Raw genomic sequence first — 19,337 nt, 5'->3', positions numbered from 1 at the left:
ATGGCCACAGGGAGCTTTCAGCAGATAGGAATAATTGGTTTTCTGTTAGTATCGACTGTTTTCCTCCACATCCATCTCCCGTTAGCAAATATTCTGTCACAAAAAGAGGTTCTATCCTGCCCTCCCTGACATCAGTCACCACGGGAAAGGGGCTTCCAGAAAGCAGGGCCAGTGCCAGTTCTCAGAGTTGGTAGGCCACCCGCTCTTCCTCCCAACAAACAGGTCTTGCAGAGTATTTGTGCACATTGCCCTCCCTTGAGGTACTGACAGCTGCCAGGATGGCTCCAGAGCTCAGAACTGTGAGCAGCTACTGCGAGGAGAACTCCACTTTGTATAAAATATGGCTGATAACAGCATTAAATGAACTTTGATAGATCTGAAGGCATGACAGAAAAATAGTCTCTGAAAGCAGGAAATGGGTTAAAGCAACTTACCTGAAGTGCCTCAGAGATGAGCTGCATTCATCTCTTCACATTCGGGTTTGTCAAAATGATGCAGCACTGTGCTCTCCAGAGAAATTTTACAGTGAAGAAATAAAATTCTAACTGTCAGAGTGGGGAGGAAGTGGGCTTTTAAAAGATATGCGGGTGCTCATGTAAACTAAAGGTTATACAGCTGTCTTTTTAAAAAATGAGACTTGCCAGTATAAAACTAATATTTTTTCCAAAATCTGAATAGTTCCCCTGAATTTTTATGTTCTCCCAAGTTTGTTCTTTATTCAAAAGCACAAAGAAGACATTCTTTTGAGAAGACGGATGTGAAAATCCACTAAGAATGAATGCTATACACAGCCTCCTCTACCCTAGTTGACTAGGTGCCCTTCGCCTGCAGTCAGTGACGGGTCTTGTTGAACTATAGGTGGAGTTGTCAGTCGGCATCTATCACTGGGCAAAAATAAGTAAAACATCCTGAGCTCTGAAATCAGAAGCCTTTTTTTTATCACGTGGGCCAAGTTCCAAGACTTCTTGTGAACAAGACAAAAAGGAAAGTGACAGTTCAGCTCAGAGCCTTTCATTAAAAATAACTCCAAAATCCATTAAAGAAAACAAAGACCAGCCAAACCTTGAGGCTCATCTTTGTTACGGGAAACCAACTGTGTCCAGTTCCATTGCAACTGTCTGATGCACTGAAGGAAAATTTGAAGGTTGCAAAACTCTAATCTGCTAAAAGCAGGTGTTGAAGGGGTGTACCTCCCATGAGAGGGTAGCAGGTGTCTGGTTATTAATGAATGATCTGCTCTATTTTTCTACAGTGCCTTTCACAGTAGGGTTCTGGTGACTAAAAATATTAGACAGAAGTGAAAAAAGCAGGTAGGACCTCTTGGCTTAGTGTTGATGAACCTGGACAAGTTACTTAATGTGAGAGAGGGTAAATAAGAATGCAAGATTCTGATGGCCTTTCAGGAGAGGGTAGGGACAGAGAATAAGATACTCAGGTTTTTAAGCATCTTTTTATTCCAAAAGCATGTATTTACCATTACCCCTTAATTTCTGGACCCATTTTGTCCCTGTGTTTTGGATAGAAAGAGTTCAGAGTGAAGCATACCAAAAATGGAGGACCTACCAGATCCCAGTCCAGGCAAGACCCATGCTGTGGCTAGGAATTCAGCAGAATCAGACAAATACGTGTGTAATGATGACCAGGTTACATGTCTGCCAGTTGAAGAATGTTCTGAAGGGAGTGAATGAAGGACTAAAATAAAGGCTGAGCTCTCAGTGCAAAGACAAGCAAAACAAAATACTGCTGGGCTCCGGAATTGGGCTATAGCCGTTGTTGAGGAAAAGAACCTTCTCTGAAGAAGAGCTGAGCATGTGGGTGGGGTTGAGAAAGAAGTCACAAGTATTGATTGTATCCCACCACCCCCCCCCCCCCGCTTTCTTTTTTTTTTTTTTTTTTTGGTTCTGTTGGGTCTTCACTGTAGCATTCAGGATCGTTAATTGTGGCATATGGGATCCAGTTTCCTGACCAGGGATAGAACCTGGGTCCCTTACATTGAGAATGCAGTCTTAGCCACAGGACCACCAGGTAAGTCCCAGGGTTCTACTCTTGACAGTATCTCTGGTCTCTGTAAGACTGGAGCCCAGTCCTCCAGCCACCCTGACTGAGGCACTGAGCACCCCAAGAGGTAAAAAGACCATCTTCCAAACCTGTCTGGCAGGGTGATGAGAGGTTGAGACAGACACTGAAATACAGCACTGTCACATATTAGGAAGAACCAATTTATATTAGGTTTTTATGATTTTAAAAGGGGAAAGCAACAGAGAGGCAGTGCAGACAATCGAGCCCTGAATACAAGGTCTTGTTTTAGGAATCCAATTTCTGGGTGATTTAGTTCTTGCAACAAAAAAATAAATGCATTTAGTTACTTTTCTGTTTCACTAGTTTTCTTGAGATTGAACTGAGTTTAAATAATCTCCACATTTCCTCAAGCATTAGCTAAGCGTGAAGCACTTGTGACTTCCTCCACCACAGACGACTCAAACAATCCAAACCATCAGTTCCACTTTAAAAAGTGTCCTTCTTTGTTCCGAAGCTTTGACTCATGGACAGGAACTTCTGCTTTCGAGGTCTGCCCAAGACTTCCGCTATGAAAATAGAAACTTCCAGACTCTTCCTGCCTCAATATTCCACTTTGAAAAACAGGAACCGACCTCAGCTTCAGAGGATCGTGAGGATGGGATCACTGCCAGGTTCCACAGACACAAAAAATCACATTTTGCCAATAAAGTGTTCGTCACATCTGGGTGATGCAGTCCTGGGCCATTTAGTGTTTGCTAATGTAGATGAAGAAGCCATGAACTCTTGACTGGAGTAAGCTTCCTGCAGTCCAAAGCCCATCACATCACCCTTCTTCTTCAGACTTGTCAATGATTCTCCATGGTCTGTGGGATAAAGTCCATGTCTTTCCATGACACAAACCCAATCATTCTCCATTCTCCCCCTCCAACCGCTAATCTCCTTTTCCCAGAACTGTTTTCCAGGCACATGCTCTCTCCATATTTCTACACCCACCCATCTCTCACTTCATCCACAGTCTGACATTACTGCTTCTACATCTTTTTTCAATACCCCTAACTATCTCCCTAAATACACATCCCTCTCTGTGCCTGCGGGGTTCTCCAAAAATATCTCCATTGAGGTCTTTACCTGACCACTCTTGTAGGATAGGTTTGCTTAGCCACCTCCCGCCTTCCAAGCTGGGAGCTCTTGAGAACAGGGACTCATCACCAATCATCTTTGGTTCTCCAGCTCCTGACATAATGTCTAGACCAAGTATTCAAATATGCTGATGAATAAATGAGTGAATTTTTCAGAATCCCCCACTTTCCATCTCTAGACTGTAGGTTCTAAGCAATAGTCCATGGCCCCTGAATAAACACTTGGTTGATGTGACCTCCTAGTAAGTGGTGATTTCACTGTACTCAGAAAGTGAAGAGGAACTAAAGAGCCTCTTGAAGGTGGAAGAGAAGAGTGAAAAAGCTGGCTTAAAATTCAACATTAAAAACAAAGATTATGGCATCGGTCCCATCACTTCATGGCAAATAGACGGGGAAACAATGAAACAGTGAGAGACTTTATTTTCTTGGACTCCAAATCACTGCAGATGGTGACTGCAGCCATGAAATTAAAAGATGCTTGCTCCTTGGAAGAAAAGCTATGACACACCTAGACAGCGTATTAAGAAGCAGAGACATTACTTTGCCACCAAAGTCTGTATAGTCAAAGCTTTGGTTTTTCTAGTAGTCATGTATGGATGTGAGAGTCAGACCATAAAGAAAGCTTAGTGCTGAAGAATTGATGCTTTTGAACTGTGGTGTTGGAGAAGACTCTTGAGAGTCCCTTGGACTGCAAGGAGATCAAACCAGTTAATCTTAAAGGAAATCAGTCCTGAATATTCATTGGAAGGACTGATGCTGATGCTGAAGCTCCAATACTTTTGGCCACCTGATGTGAAGAGCTGACTCACTGGAAAAACCCTGATGCTGGGAAAGATTGAGGGCGGAAGGAGAAGGGATCGACAGAGGATGAGATGGTTGGATGGCATTACCAACTCAACAGACATGAGTTTGACCAAACTCTGGGAGATGGTGCAGGACAGGGAAGCTTGGTGTGCTGCAATCCATGGGGTCGCAAAGAATTGGACATGACTGAGCAACTGAACAACAACAGTATAAATGGATCAAAAAGAATTAGAGGCCCTGAGAAGTAGAAGTGGGGGCGTCAAGGGGTTCCAGGCCCTCATTCTACCATCCAGCCCCACATCTCCATAATTCTCTGAGACTGGGAATGATAAACACAGGAGTGGTGCAGATGCATTGCCTCACTCCTTGGGACCCAAAATCAGTGTCTTGAGAAGGGGACAGTTAAGGCATCCTGTCTCCATTCGGGAATTATACCAAAAGGCCATGGAGGTAGCAGGTTCTGATGTGGACGCTGATTACCTGGGAAGGCCCAGCCCCACCCGCTGAGAATCCATTAAGGCGAGAGGGTAATGGCGAAGGCTCATACAGTGATGAGGATGAGGCTGGGTCCCAGCCCCACTGCACACGACCTGCCAGCCTTTGGAGGACACGTTTACTCTCTGAGCCTCGTTTTCCCCGCAGGAAACCTGTTCAAGACTAACTGGTGTGTGTGGCTGCCATACAATTTGGTGAGATGAATGTAAAGTGCCTTGCACTCCATAAACAGGAAAGACTGGGATCATCCACCATCCACCCCAAGCACCTTCATTAAATGACAACATGAAGTGCCTGTTTATTTAGTTCACATAAACATCAATTTAGAGAAACAAACTAAGAAAATCTAAGGAGACATTATTACGAAGAGCTGAATTAGCTTAGAAACCAAATGAAAATAACAGGTAGCAATCACTGAGTGTCCTTTTGAGAGGGGTGGCGCTGTTATATATATTTTATCCACATCAGCTCACTCAATGCTCACACCTCGATGAGGTTAGTACCATTACCAATATCTTGATACTCTTGAAAAAATAAGGCAGAAAAAGATTAAGTCATTTCTCCTAGACCACACAATTCTCAGGTGGTAGAACACGGCTTCAAATTCAGGGAGTCTAGACTGCCAGTCGTTATGAGCTGAACTGTGTTCCTCCAAAATTCACATGCTGAAGTCCCAACCCCAGCACCTCAGAAGGTGACTGCATTTGGAGAAAGAGGCAATTAAGAGTGGTCCTAATGCAGTACTCTTGCCTGGAAAATCCCATGGACGGAGCCTGGTGGGCTGCAGTCCATGGAGTCCCTATGAGTCGGACATGACAGAGTGACTTCACTTTCACTTTTCACTTTCATGCATTGGAGAAGGAAATGGCAACCCACTCCAGTGTTCTTGCCTGGAGAATCCCAGGGACCAGGGAGCCTGGTGGGCTGCCGTCTATGGGATCACACAGAGTCGGACACGACTGAAGCGACTTAGCAGCAGCAGCAGCAGCAATGCAGTATGACTCATGTCCTTAGAAGAAGAGATCTGGGGACTTCCCTAGGGGTTCAGCTGGTAAACATTTCGCCTGAAATTCGGGAGAAATGTTCGATTCCTGAGTTGGGAAGATCCTCTGGAGAAGGGAAAGGCTACCCACTCCAGTATTCTGGCCTGCTTGGAGAATTCCATGAACTACAGTCCATGGCGTCACAAAGAGTCGGACACGACTGAGCGACTTTCACTTTCACTGATGGTCCAGTGGTTAAGGCCTCTCCTTCCAATGCAGGAGATGCAGGTTCAATCCCTGCTCAGGGAGCTAAGACCCACATGCCTCTTGGCCAAAAAACCAAAACATAAAACAGAAGCAATAAAACCTGTGCACATAAAAAAAGAATCCTAAAAAAACTTTTTTGAAAAATTTTAATTTTTTCTAAATAAAAGAAAAAGAGATTTGGACCCAGTGAGGGAATGCAAGGGGCCCAGGATCACACAGTTAAGCTCATAGGAGGACGCAGTGAGAAGGTGGCTGTCTACAAGCCAAGGAGGAGGCCTCAAAGAAACCAAACCAGCTGACACCTTGACCTAGAACTTCCAGCCTCCAGAACTGTGAGAAATAAAGGTTTAAGCCATCCAGTCTGTGGTATTTTGTGGTATCAGCCCTAGCAAACAGATATGCCAGTCCACTCTGTGAATTGCAAAGCTATTTGAATTTAAAACTCTACAGCTTCTTCCTCATGTTTAGAGTCACAAACAGAAAGTACATGCTACAAATTACAACCAAACTCAACTGAAATGTCAATATTTGCCCATTAACTGAGGTCAGCACCTATGTAGTCCTTAACCCACCTAGAGACAGCAACAGATTCAGTCCCAATAGAAAGGTCATGACCGTGGGCTCAGGCTCAAGCTGACTGAATCTTGAAAGCAGGGGTCATATAAAGAACCCCTCCAGGCTATGAGCTGTCACGTGATCCAACCCTGGAAGCTCCATGGGGACAGGGGTTCTTGACTGCTCTGCCCACTGATATAGCCCCCAGTGAAGAATGGCTGGCACATAGCAGGTGCTCAATAAATATTTCTTAAAAGAAAAAAAGGATAATGTGATGCTGGAGAAGGAAACAGACTGCATGGAACTGAGGAACATGCCATTTTCAGGCTGTGAGGACTGTGGCAACTATTAGCCACTGACCCTTCTATGCCAGCTTCGTGGGAGATCCAGGGGCACCTTCCAGAGGAACAGCAGAGAAGGCTCCCAGGTTCCCCTACTTGGCCAATGAAAGTATGTAGTGAGCAAACAAGAAAATAGCAGAGCTAAGCGCTGCTTGGAGCCCATGCTCAGTAAACCTGTGTGTGAAGCTGACCAACTCAATTTGATTGCTAAAGAAATAAAACCCTTAAGGCTTTTCTGATAAAGAACACAACATGTTTTCCTTCCAGCTCCTCAAAAATAAGACATGATTCCTATACTCTTGAGTTAATATTTTAAGAAAGTTTGCACCCCGTGTCCAAGATGTCTAGGATTTTGAAGTCAGGGTATTTCCAAGTTGTATGGGCATCTGGGTGATTCTTATAACTCCCTGAAAAACACCTCTGTCCTTACCTGAGAGCTTGAGACAACATGAATTGTGCAGCTGCGATCTCCCTGCCCTGGCAGTCTCACTGTCAGCCAGCAACTCATAGCACTGCTCACATGCACTCGAGAGGAGAGTGGAAAATACACAGCATATTTCTCCTGCTTTATGATAAGACGAGGCAGTACAAGGCGGAGAACAGTGAGCAACTTGGGATTTACAATGAATTTAAATGGAAGTTGGTGGGGTGCTTGCAGTTTGTCATCCAAGCAGCCTTGACACACGCAATTCCTGGAACTACCTTAATTCAGTCTGACATCTCTGTGGCAGTAAAGCAGCATCCTAAAAATAAAGCAAACATAATGCATCTTCTATGCTAGGCATGAAAAATAGTAGGATGCTTAAATGCTACCAAAATGGTAGCCCTTGGGATTCATTTGTGTAGCTGGGCAGACTGCCACAAAGGTTGGCCAAGCTGCTAAGTGGAGGACCACAGGGGCTGCTGGGTTCCTCTGCTCTTTACGTGGACATAATCTGCTTTGTCTTGCCTTAGATACATATTTGAAATATTTTATTAAAAACTTATCTAAATGTATCAACACCACACAGTATCTGGTGACCTCTGTCATGATTGATGACTTTCCCAAGGACAGTTTGGCAGAAAACATACTAATGTGTTCAGTCATATTTACACACAAGTAATTGTTTATGGTAAAACAAGAAGATCTGGGAGGCATTGGCTTGTATTTAAACAACAATAACCCTTGTAGCCGTGTTTAAAGTAGTATGCTCATACTTCCCTTGAGTGAAAATTAGTATCTATATTAAATGGTTGAGTTGAAAAAATAGGTTAAATAGAAAGGTTGGCATAATGGTAAATTAGAAATCACCAGGTTAAAATTTGCACATTACTGTCACTATCTCACGATTATATCAAGTTATGTTTAAGCGGTATTGTGGGTAAGAAAGCAACATGGGAGACTAGTATCAGACAGATCTGGGTACAAATTCCACTTCCACTGCTCACTAGCTATGTACCCTTACCAAGTCTCAGGATTCTCTGCTGTGTGGAATTGTTAAGTAATGCAACAGATAAATGATATCAAATGCAGTATAGATGTTCTGTGATACATAACACTAGATTCTTTATAGACTCACAACTAAAAAAATATTTCATTATTGCAAACATGGATTTTTTTTCAAAGCTTTTGATGCTATCTTTCAATTCAGTTTTGTATTTCCCTCACAGGTATCATAGGATGGGACTCTGGCCCAGTGATCATGGCTAGACTTTGTAGGATGGTCCCCTCCTGAACCATCCCTACCTAATTACAACCTTACGCTTCCCCAAGTACACGCTTCTTATTTTCTAGGATATATTTGGAGTGACACCTGTCAGAAAATAGTTCAGTACACCATTCAGGGCCAGTATACCTGCTAATTTCACATACATCTATTTTGGGATTCAAGGAGAGACATCTAGAATTCATCAAGTTGTATAACCAAGAACCTGCCCCAGATGAACCTTAGCTAGTGGCTCTGGGATGACAGGATCACTTCTGTCAGTTTTACAAACAGACAAATAAAGAAATACCTGGAGCTTTATCAGTGGGACCTTTTGTCTTCGGACTGAATGGGCAAAAAGCTTCATCTGAGGGGCTGCGACAGGCCCATCATTCAATCACAGCCTCTGATGCTCTTTTACATCTCCCTTTGCATCTTATGGACCCTTTTTACATCAGGGTAATTTATATGACTTTGAGAAAAGGTATTTAACTACGCTAGGCCTCTCCTTCCACGTCCACACAATGTCTCATAGAGTACCTGTCATAAATAATGAGATAATACGCACACGGTACGTACGACTGTGCCTGGTACGTAGTGACACTCAGTGTTATGCTTGCTATGGTTACAGTGCTGTCTCCTTAAGAAATGAAATGGCCCATATTTGGGCATCAGCATGCAAGTCATCAGCATCTAGTTGTGCTAGATAACTGACTAATGAGTACATGAATAGGTTGTGGTGATGGGGAAAGAAGACACACTTAATTAAGGCCCCTGAAATGATTTGGTGAGGAAAGCAGATGATAAACAGGAAGTTACAAGACAAGTGCTTGAATTCTTCCTGGAAAATAAACTCATTGTATGACCTTGAGCTGCTTTCTTCTTATCTCTCTTTCTTCTCAAAATTGAAAGTGTCTCCTGCATAGGTTTCTTTGAAAGATTAACTGAGATAAGCAAAATATCTGCATTCATCACACAAGATACACTAGCCATGTTCTTGTTACCAAGCATAAATTCATTTTCACAAACATTCATCAAAAGTCAGAGAAGAAAAACAACACTTAGAGCAGATTACTTATAGGACTGTCTCCCTAACCACTCTCCCGGATATTAAAAGCTTTACTCCCAGACCAAGCCAGATCATCAGAAAAATACATACCTGAGTTCCACTGCTCCTCCTACAGAAAACTCACTATCAAATTACATTACAGTATGAGGTTGCTTCCCAGGTGGCCCAGTGGTATGAGGCCACCATACATTATGGTATGAGGTCATGTACATTATGGTATGAGGCCACCGTACATTATGGTATGAGGCCACCGTACATTATGGTATGAGGCCATGTACATTATGGTATGAGGCCACCGTACATTATGGTATGAGGCCATGTACATTATGGTATGAGGCCACCGTACATTATGGTATGAGGCCACCATACATTATGGTATGAGGCCACCGTACATTATGGTATGAGGCCACCGTACATTATGGTATGAGGCCACATACATTACGGTATGAGGGGCTTCCCAGGTGACTCAGTAGTAAAGACTCCGCCTGCCAAAAGAGGAGATGCAGGAGACATTGGTTCAATCTCTGGGTTGGGAAGATACCCTGGAGGAGAAAATGGCAACCCACTCCAATATTCTTGCCTGGAAAATGCCATGGACAGAGGGGCCTGGAGGGTTACAGTCCATGGGGTTGCAAAGAGTTGGATACAACTAAGTGACTGGGCACATGATGTTGCAGACCATATTATATTGATGGTCCTCACAAGAATAAGCTCCATAAACCTTATTATTTGCATAATTCAGAGGCTGCCAAGGACATTTTTCATTACCCTTTTCAATGAGCTATTTATAAGATACTGCAGGAGAAAGACCAGCCTGGATTTAGGACAAAAAATGTTGTCCTGAGTTTTGAAAGCCTGAAGCAAATATAGATTTACTGTTTAGAGTCAGTGGAACAATCCAAAAATGCATTCTTACATTTATTCAAAAATATTTGCTGAGCACCTACTATGTGCCAGACTCTCCACTGGGATCCAGAAACACAGTGATGAGCAAGACGGGAGATATCTCTGCCTTCACAGACCTAAAGCCTAGTGGGATGGAAGAGATGATCAACAAGCAAATGTAGTTACAAAGCAGTGACACAGAATGAGCCAGAAGCAGATGCTGGGTACCTAGATGAGATCTATCATCACTTTAGGTAGATGCGGAGGCTCAAATAAAGCTAAGCTTGGACCAAGAGAGGCCTAGGAGCACCCTAGAGGGAAGATACACATATCTGTGGAAATCAAAGGGAGAAAGACACAAGTCAGGAAAAAGCTAGAGCTAGTACCAGGAACCTAAGACTGTGTTTCCCCTACCATGACCAGAACTGATCTATGTATATTCTTTACATCAGTACAATGTCTCCACGAATAGAATCATATTGTGCAGAGTGCTCATAACTATATCTAAATTAGGTTCTAGCCTCCTGAGGAAATTGGCCTGATTTTATGACTCTCCTAGAATAACTACATTCTAGGAGAAAGAATCAAAGAAAGAACAAAGAAATTTCTAGTATTACCTGAAATACAATCTTTGGCATTTAATTCATCACATAGAGAGTCATGTCAATGCAACCTTGCTGGTTTCTTTCCATAACCACTTACTTCTGAAAGGAGAGGGGAACACCAGTCTATACTGGGATTATAAATGCCTCCTTCAAATTGAATGCAACTGCCTTCTTCATTTGCAAAGATGCTGGATACCTTAGAGGTATCCTGGCACCAAGAAGTTTCACTAAGCAAGAAGGACACCACAGTTTCAGTTCTAGTCCTGTCACATAAAGAAATGTTATATATCCAGAGAAAACTAATTCAAAAAGACACATGCACCCCAGTGTTCATAGCAGCAGTATAAAATCCAAGACATGGGAGCAATCTAAATGTTCATCAACAGAGGAATGGATAAAGATGTGGCACATATATACAGTGGAATATTCCTTAACCATAAAAAAGACTGAAATAATACCATTTGCAGCAATATGGATGGACCTAGAGATTATCATACTAAGTACAATAAATCAGACAGAGAAAGACAAATATATGATATCACTTAGATGTGGAACCACCAAAAAAATGATACAAATGAACTTACTTACAAAACAGAAATAGATTCACAGACATAGAGAACAAATGTATGGTTACCAAAGAGCAGGGCATCAATTAAGAGTCTGGGATTAACAGATACACACCACTATATAGAAAATGGATAACCAACAAGGACCTACTGTATAGCACAGAGTATATTTTGTATATTCAAAATCTTTTAATAAACTATAATGGAAATAAATCTGAAAAGAATATATATGTGTATGTATAACTGAATCACTTTGCTGTACACCCGACACTATTACAACACTGTAAATCAACTACACTTCAATTAAAACAAAAAAGATGATAGATGAGGCTTGGAGGCTATATGAGTTCATTGAGGCTACTCAATGAAATTGGTACCTCATGTGCTTAGTGTAATAATAAGCTAAGCTAAGTCACTTCAGTCGTGTCCGACTCTGTGCAACCCCATAGACGGCAGCCCAGCAGGCTCCGCTGTCCCTGGGATTCTCCAGGCAAGAACACTGGAGTGGGTTGCCATTTCCTTCTCCAATGCATGAAAGTGAAAAGTGAAAGTGAAGTCGCTCAGTCGTGTCCGACCTCAGCAACCCCATGGACTGCAGCCCACCAGGCTCCACTGTCCCTGGGATTCTCCAGGCAAGAACACTGGAGTGGGTTGCCATTTCCTTCTCCATAGCCAATATTTACTGAAGGTTTTGGAGAAGGAGATGGCATCCCACTCCAGTATTCTTGCCTGGAGAATTCCATGGACTGTGGAGTCTGGTGGACTACAATCCATGGGATCGCAAACAATGGGACACAACTGAGCGACTAACACACACACACACACACTCTGAAGGTTTTCTATGGATTAACTAACAACAGCCTCATGAGGTGGGTATTGTTACATGGAGGGTCACATGACTGGTAAATTCAAACTCAAGCGGTCTGGCTCCGGAGCCCAGGCTTCTAACTCTACTTCACTCTCCCAACTCCATCCAGCATTTTCCCAGGGAATCTGGAAGGACAGATCAGACTATGGTTCCTTGGGATACATTCAAGTGTGCATCACCTCTTCTTAAAGGCCTTTACAACGTGAAATGAATGGCAAGAGAGCCTTCCCTGGGAACCCTCTGTGCTGCTGGTCCAGGATAGCCTCAGTGTGTGCCTGCTGTCTCGGTGCCCTCCTGGATCTCCCTTATCTCCAAGAACTCCTGTCTGGAAGAAGTGATACAGCCACCTAAGCCCAAAGGCGAAGAGCTGATGTCAGGAAGTTTGCTGGGCCTGTGCTCAAAACCCAGCTTAGCCATGAACACAAGGCCAATTACTTTGCCTAACTAAGCCTCAGTATTCTCATCTACTAAGTGGAACTAATAATAGCACCTACCTGCTGGCACTGTTGTGAGAAACATAGGAATCGAGGTGTATATGGACTGTATGTCTCAATTTGTGTAGTGTTTAGCAAATAGCAAGCACCTGCTAAAAATGAGCTTTTACCAACATTTGATTGAATGTTAGAGAAGTTTTCTCACATTGGCCTCCTCCTGGTGAAGACTCTGTGAACTTGAGACATGGAAACACACCTATGAATCTGAAGCACTTAGCCATAAACCAGGATGAGTAAGGGATGACCAGTCTTTCTAAGCAAATCACAGGTAGTTCAAAAAGTACCCATTCTAAAGCTAAATTACACTCCTGAAGTCATTAAAATGCAGTTTGGCTTTTGACCACTCCAAAGGCTTTAATGTATTCCAGTCCAGACTCCACAGGGCCTGGGCTGAAATGCTTTTACGGTGACAGGAGGGGGCTTCCCAGGTGACTCTAGTAGTAAAGAACCCACCTGCCAATGCAAGAGACATAAGCGAGGCCGGTTTGACCCCTGAATTGGGAAGATCCCCTGGAGGAGGGCATGACAACCCATTCCAGTATTCTTGCCTGGAGAATCCCACGGACAGGGGAGCCTGGTGGGCTCCATGGGGTCCATGGGGTCCATGGGGTTGCAAAGAGTCAGACTTTGCATTCACTGAAGTGACCTAGCACGCACTCACATGGCAACATGAAGTAAATCAATAGCCTTTGAGCTTACAATGTCTTTGGGGTTCTTTTTAGCCTCTTGGACTAGCCTGGATTGAGCTAGTGACAACTTCTGGGATCACTATGCTTTCAAACACAAGCAAGGGACCTACCTTACTTTGTCCTAACACTCTGGAATTACCTCAGGCACCAGAGAAAATTCTTTCTGTGGCATGAGCATGGCCACACACCAGTCCTGGCCACCTGCAGCCAAAGCAGCTGGCTGTACACCCTGGGACTTGACAAAGTGTCTATCACCTGACGGCATCTGGACACTCAGGTTCCATAAACCAGAGTCATGGACTTGGAGAAACCACCAGCTGATTAGTGCATCTATGGAACAAATTACCTCTTTTGATCTCATTAGCTTTGTAAATGAAAGCAATTAAATCCATTGTGAAAAATGAAGGTGTTGAATCTAACATGATCTGGCTCTGGGCCTCTTAGAAAGATTCCATCTGCAGAAAAAAGATAACCCACCCCCTACCCCCACCTTACTTTTAAAAACTTCCCATCCACAGCATTCTACTTACTTCCATAGTAGTATCCTACTTAACAATATGCCTGACTGTCTGCAAGTTCTTTTCTTCCACCCCACCTTCCACTCCTCATCACTGAAATTGCCACTGGCTTTAATTAGGTTTAATAAACCTCTGGGAAGCAAGGTCAGGGACACAGAGAGCTCAGATTACCGCAGTGGGAGCTTTCTCTTGCCTGTGGAGGACAGCTTGCATCCTCCCAAAGCTGGGAAAATCAAGGATGCCAACCACGTGGATAGACACGCTGCTGCTGCTGTCCAAATGGGAACCGTGGGTGGAGAAAATCATTTAGAAAAAGAGAGGGAGGCAAAGAGAAAATCAAGCCCAATCCCCGACAGCTGCAAATAAGGAAGCCTGGGAAAGGGTTACCTTGGATGAACTCAGACTTCCTGCTCACAGAGGGCAGGGTCCGGTTGAGCCCCAGGATCCTGTCCAGGTGGAAGGCAAACACCTCGCTCATGTCCAGAGACTGCTTGAGCAGCCCGCAGGGGCTGGGACCGCAGGCGGGCACAGAGGGCCGGGTAGTCCCCTCCAGCACCAGCAGGCGTGCTCCGCTCCTGGACTGGGCCGGCTGTAGACCCGCCACGGCGCGGTTGGCCAGCAGGCGCATCTGGCCGATGTCTTCTTTGCTCAGCCACGATGGGGCGCTCTCGCTGTAGATCCTGATGTTGCTCTCCACGGCCAGGGGCAGCTGCACATCTGCGCCCCCACCTCGTGCTCTTGGACCCTGGATCCACCTCCAGGGTCGCTCCCCAGCCTTGGCCAGGTTTCCTCCTGGGACGTGCCCGGGCACTTCAGAATCCACTGCCCTTGCAGCTACCTGAGGCCGAAGGGATGGTCCCACCAAAGCCTCGGGCCCTGGGACTCTCGAAGCCACCGCGTACTTTTTCCTGCGCTTCGGTTTCACTGTGCCACGGATGTTGGCTGGCTTGCTGCGCTTCGAGCGCAGGGTGATGTACACCACGTTGGGCTGCAGCGTGGTGCCATTGCCCTGGGACTCGGGAGGGGCCAGCGTGCCATCCAGGGGTATCTCAGGGAAGGGGGCCTCGGTGGCAGCCCGGCTCCGGTGCGGCCCCTTTCCTGCCGGCCTTGCGTGCTGGACAGAGGCGCGCCCCACCTGACTGACCAGGAAGCCCAGGTAGATGGCGCAGGCGGTGCCCAGCAGGAGGTTCCTCCGCGTCCTGGGGCGCCGACTGCTCCAGAGTTTCCGCACCCTCGGGACGCACAGGGAGCAGAGGAACCAGTTTATGAGCTGCCCTGGCTTGTCCGGGCAGCTCATTTCTCCGCGGTGTCCACATGCTGAACAGAGTTTAAACTCGGCCGTTGGTGCCTGCTGACATGAAGCATGGTTTTCTGAACGCAGCTGTCGCCTCCGCTCGGGTGTTTAAGTGGTCTCCAGTGGGTCGAGGTGGAAGTTAGGCGTTGGTGATGGAGCTGGGAAGGCTTCTGACACTGGCCACAACGAACCTTTTACACCCCCATTAGTCTCCCCAAGGAGAAGTCTGACTAGTTCCTGGGAATGAATGGAAAGAGTGCACTGAGTCACAGTCTCAAACTCCCGTTCAGTTCCTCCACAAGAGGAAATTTTTTAAAAACGGGACCCTTTCCTTTCATTACTGTCACCACTAAATGAATTTTTAAATGGAGTTAAAAAACAAACAAGATAGATCTATACATTTGATATTCAGTTGCAATTAGTGAAAACAAACTACCAAAATCCAAGACTGTTTTATAACTTGTAGCTAGAGTCTTTTAATTTGATCCTGAAGGAAAAGCATTAAAATTGGACAAATCCAGTTTTTTCTCTTTGAAATTAAAAAGTGATTTAAGAAAAGCAACAAAGGGTTTTAAAAATCTATAGCTATCTTCTATTTATTTTTAGAAGTCTTGCATTAATTAACTGGGCAGAAGCTCCAAATATTAACATTCAAAATCAGAAATATATTCTCTTAATCTGATGGTACAATCTTTTCTTCATAATACATTTCATTATCTTACATTAAGAGTCATTATACTATAAAGCCATACGTGTTCACGTATCTTGGAAGTAATTACATTTATTCAGTCATACACACACAAACATAAACACAAAACACGCATCTAACTGCTTTTTATTCCTTTTCTTTCCACCAAATTCAGCTGAAAGAAAACCCAAAGCTCTCTAGCTGTCTTTTTTCACGTTATTAAAAAGAAGAAGAACTGGTAAGCAATGTTACTTACACAGCTGGCCCCGTGCTTGGCTCCAGGAAGAATGTAATCTCTGACTCTAATGCAAAGAACTTTTAAAGGCTGAGGCATGTAAGTAGAACATATTTCATGGTCAAGAGTGTTCCACATTTCAAATATTTCAGCTCAGCTTTAAAAGTTCCCTTTAAAACTACTGATCACAAAGCAAAACGGATACTTGTTAACTGGCTGCTGACAACCCAATTTGAAGACGTGAGGGTTTTTTTTTTTTTCATATTAAAAAAAATGAACTTTAATTTTAAATTCTGAAAAAAACAAATGCCGTCCAGAAGCAGTTTTCATTCAAATATTTCTCCACTTATTTTTAACCCCCGGGAGCCCTCTAGTGTCCTGTTTAGAAACAGACTCTTGGAATTCAAAGGCATTTGAGAGGGTTTGCTTAGCAGCAGTAGAATAAAGGCCTCCTGAGATGAATGCCATCACCCCAGAGGCCTGGGATTAGAGCATCGGAGTTCCCAGGGACTCACCTTTTCATCCTGGCTGTGGCCAGAGTCACATTGATCTCCCACCTCTTCTGAGAAGTGGCCTAGAAATTCATAAAAAGGTAAGAAAGTGTTAAGGCAAATGAAGGTTAAAATAGAACAGGCAAATAGGAGTACACATGGGTAGGAAGAGACGTTTACAGTGTGCTGTTGCACAGTACAACAGATCACAAAAAGAAAGTTGCGGATTCTCTCTGATTGGAGGTATTTAAAAAACAGGTTAGTGATTGGTTTAGGTGATTTGTGTGTCCCGGTACAGAGGCAAGGGTTGATGACCTCTGGGTCTCACTTAGACGTACCGTTTTTGCTTCTACAGCAAATAGAATCTAGAAGGCAAACAGGCAGGCACACTGGAAGCAGATAGGGAATGACTCCCCGCCCCAGAAAAGAAGGTTGTGATATGGGGGTTGGAGAAATTAGAGTATTGTCTGTAATCCTAAAAAGACTACATTTGACAATGCAAAAAAGATCAAGGCATTAGAATATATATAGAAGGAAAGAGTTAACTTCCAAGTAATGAAATACCGAAAATCATAATAGAACTGTTCCTTTAGCACTCAAACTCAGATCTTTCTTCCTCTTTAAAAGTTCTGCCATGTGGAGGAACGAGACAGGACAATTCCAGTACTGACAGAGGCCTAGAAATACCTGTAGATTCTGTCTAAGCTTAATTAGAATTTAAGCATCAAATTGATTTCCATTGTACTTCAATACTCTTTTTAAAATTTGTATTGGGGTATAGTTGATTGATGATGTTATGTTAGTTTCAGGTGTACAACATAGTGATTTAGTTATACATATATATGCGTCTATTCTTATTCAGATTCTTTTCCCATTTAGGTTATTACAGAGTATTGAGTAGAGTTCCCTGTACTATACAGGAGGTCCCTGTTGGTTATCTACTTTATATATAGCAGTGTGTGCACGCCAATCCCAATCTCCCATTCTAGCCCTCCTCCCTACCTGTCCCCTACTGGTTATCATAAATTTATTCTCTAAATCGGTGAGTCTGTTTCTGTTTCATAAATAAGTTCATTTGTATCCTTTTTAGATTCTGCATATAAGCAATATCATATGATATCTATCTTTCTCTGATTTACTTCACTCAGTATGATAATCTCTAGGTCCATTTATATTCCTGCAAATGGCATTATCTCATTCTTTTTAATGGCTGATAATAGTCCACCACATATATATACCTCATCATCTTTATCTGTTCCTCTGCTGATGGACATTTAAGTTGCTTCCATGTCCTGGATATTGTAAACAGCCATACAGTGAACACTAGGCTGCACGTAGTCTTTCAAACCATGTTTTTCTCCAGATATGTGCCCAGGAGTGAGATTGCTGGATTATATGGGAGCAATACTCTTTAAAGCATACCTCCATGAGCACAGAATTACTTTCTAGATAATAAATATTAACTTCTTGAAAGAAAGCTATAACAAAGCTGGTTTGTAAAATTATCTTGTTATTTTCTTGTATTTAGAAGAATAACTGACCCGAACTCTTCAAAAATAAAAGTTAGTGTTTGGCAAAGGCCAGGATATACTAAGGGGAAAGCTCCACTGTTCCCAAAACTTGTTTTTTTAGTGGATAAATGTATAGGAAGTAGAAATGAATTGTCTGAGTTAGTGAACTTGGTTGACTGTCCCTCTTCTCCCCACATTTTTGTCCCTGACACCTCACTGATCATCTCAGAGGCCCTTCCCAGCCTTGGCCTCCTGACAGGGAGTCACCATTGCCCCAAAGCAAAGATCTCTGGTAGAGTTAGGAACCAGCTCATAGAACCATGGTTGTAGCTAACATGCTGATATTAAAAATACACTGGATAAGCAATGCTCAGCAGTAAGAATCAGAAAACTTTTTTTGTTGTTTGTTTGTTTTAGTTTTGGGCTGCATCGGGTCTTTGTTTCTGCAGGGGCTTTTCTCTAGTTGCAGAGAGCGGGGGCTACTCTTCGTTGCAGTCCATGGGCTTCTCGTTGCAGTGGCTTCTCTTGCTGTGCAGCACAGGCTTTAGGTACACAAGCTTCAGTAGTTGCTGCAAGCAGGCTAAGTTGCCCCACAGTATGTGGAATCTTCCCAGATCAGGGATTGAACCTGCGTCCCCTGCGTTGGCAGGCAGATTATTTACCACTGAGCCACCAGAGAAGCCCCAGAAAGCAATTTGAATCATTCTTCCCACTGCCTATTCAAACCTGCTCTGTGGACTAGTATAGCGCTTTTCAACTCCTTTGCATAAAAATTCAGACATAACTTCTATAGTCAGACTTAGATTATATTTTTAATGTCTCTATTTTAGTCACAGATATAAACTAATCAAAAGTTAGATTCTATGTAATAGTCAAGATGTTCACATTTATGTTTACAGCATTTCCCCTCTCTGGAAGCTTGCTATTCCTCAGAAAGTGTGGCCAAAATCTATAGAAAAAGGAGAAAGGAAATCCACAGGGGGTTGTTTTCTCTGTCTAGCCCCTCCTGTACCTGATCCTCCCGCCCACTCACTCTGCCGTGAGTGGCTCTGGCTGTCCCAGAGGTGAAGGGTGATGGGGAGGCAAAGCTAACAGCAGAAACGGCCTTGCTTTCCTCTGACGCGATAAATTGGCAT

The 19,337-nt window shown here is 43.6% G+C and overlaps 1 protein-coding gene and 1 long non-coding RNA gene across 2 annotated transcripts in view; one reads left to right on the top strand and one right to left on the bottom strand.

Moving 5' to 3' along the window:
- Positions 1-1,878: 1,878 nt before the first annotated feature.
- GASK1B (golgi associated kinase 1B) lies at positions 1,879-16,347 on the bottom strand. The gene is given in 3 exon segments (NM_001083778.1): positions 1,879-2,882; positions 14,370-15,513; positions 16,221-16,347. Coding segments are annotated over 2 exon segments (1,083 nt in total). The 5' UTR covers positions 15,280-15,513; positions 16,221-16,347; the 3' UTR covers positions 1,879-2,709.
- A 149-nt stretch (positions 16,348-16,496) lies between these two features.
- LOC132342601 (uncharacterized) overlaps positions 16,497-19,337 on the top strand; it is a 24,577-nt gene continuing 21,736 nt past the window's right edge. Inside the window, exon 1 of the long non-coding RNA XR_009491047.1 lies at positions 16,497-16,791. This is a non-coding gene — a long non-coding RNA (uncharacterized lncRNA). The remainder of the gene's footprint in view (positions 16,792-19,337) is intronic.

The sequence above is a fragment of the Bos taurus genome, chromosome 17, assembly GCF_002263795.3.
Source record: "Bos taurus isolate L1 Dominette 01449 registration number 42190680 breed Hereford chromosome 17, ARS-UCD2.0, whole genome shotgun sequence".
NCBI lineage: Eukaryota > Metazoa > Chordata > Mammalia > Artiodactyla > Bovidae > Bos > Bos taurus.
Note: the sequence above shows the minus strand (reverse complement) of the source record. Positions and strands in the feature narration are given on the sequence as shown.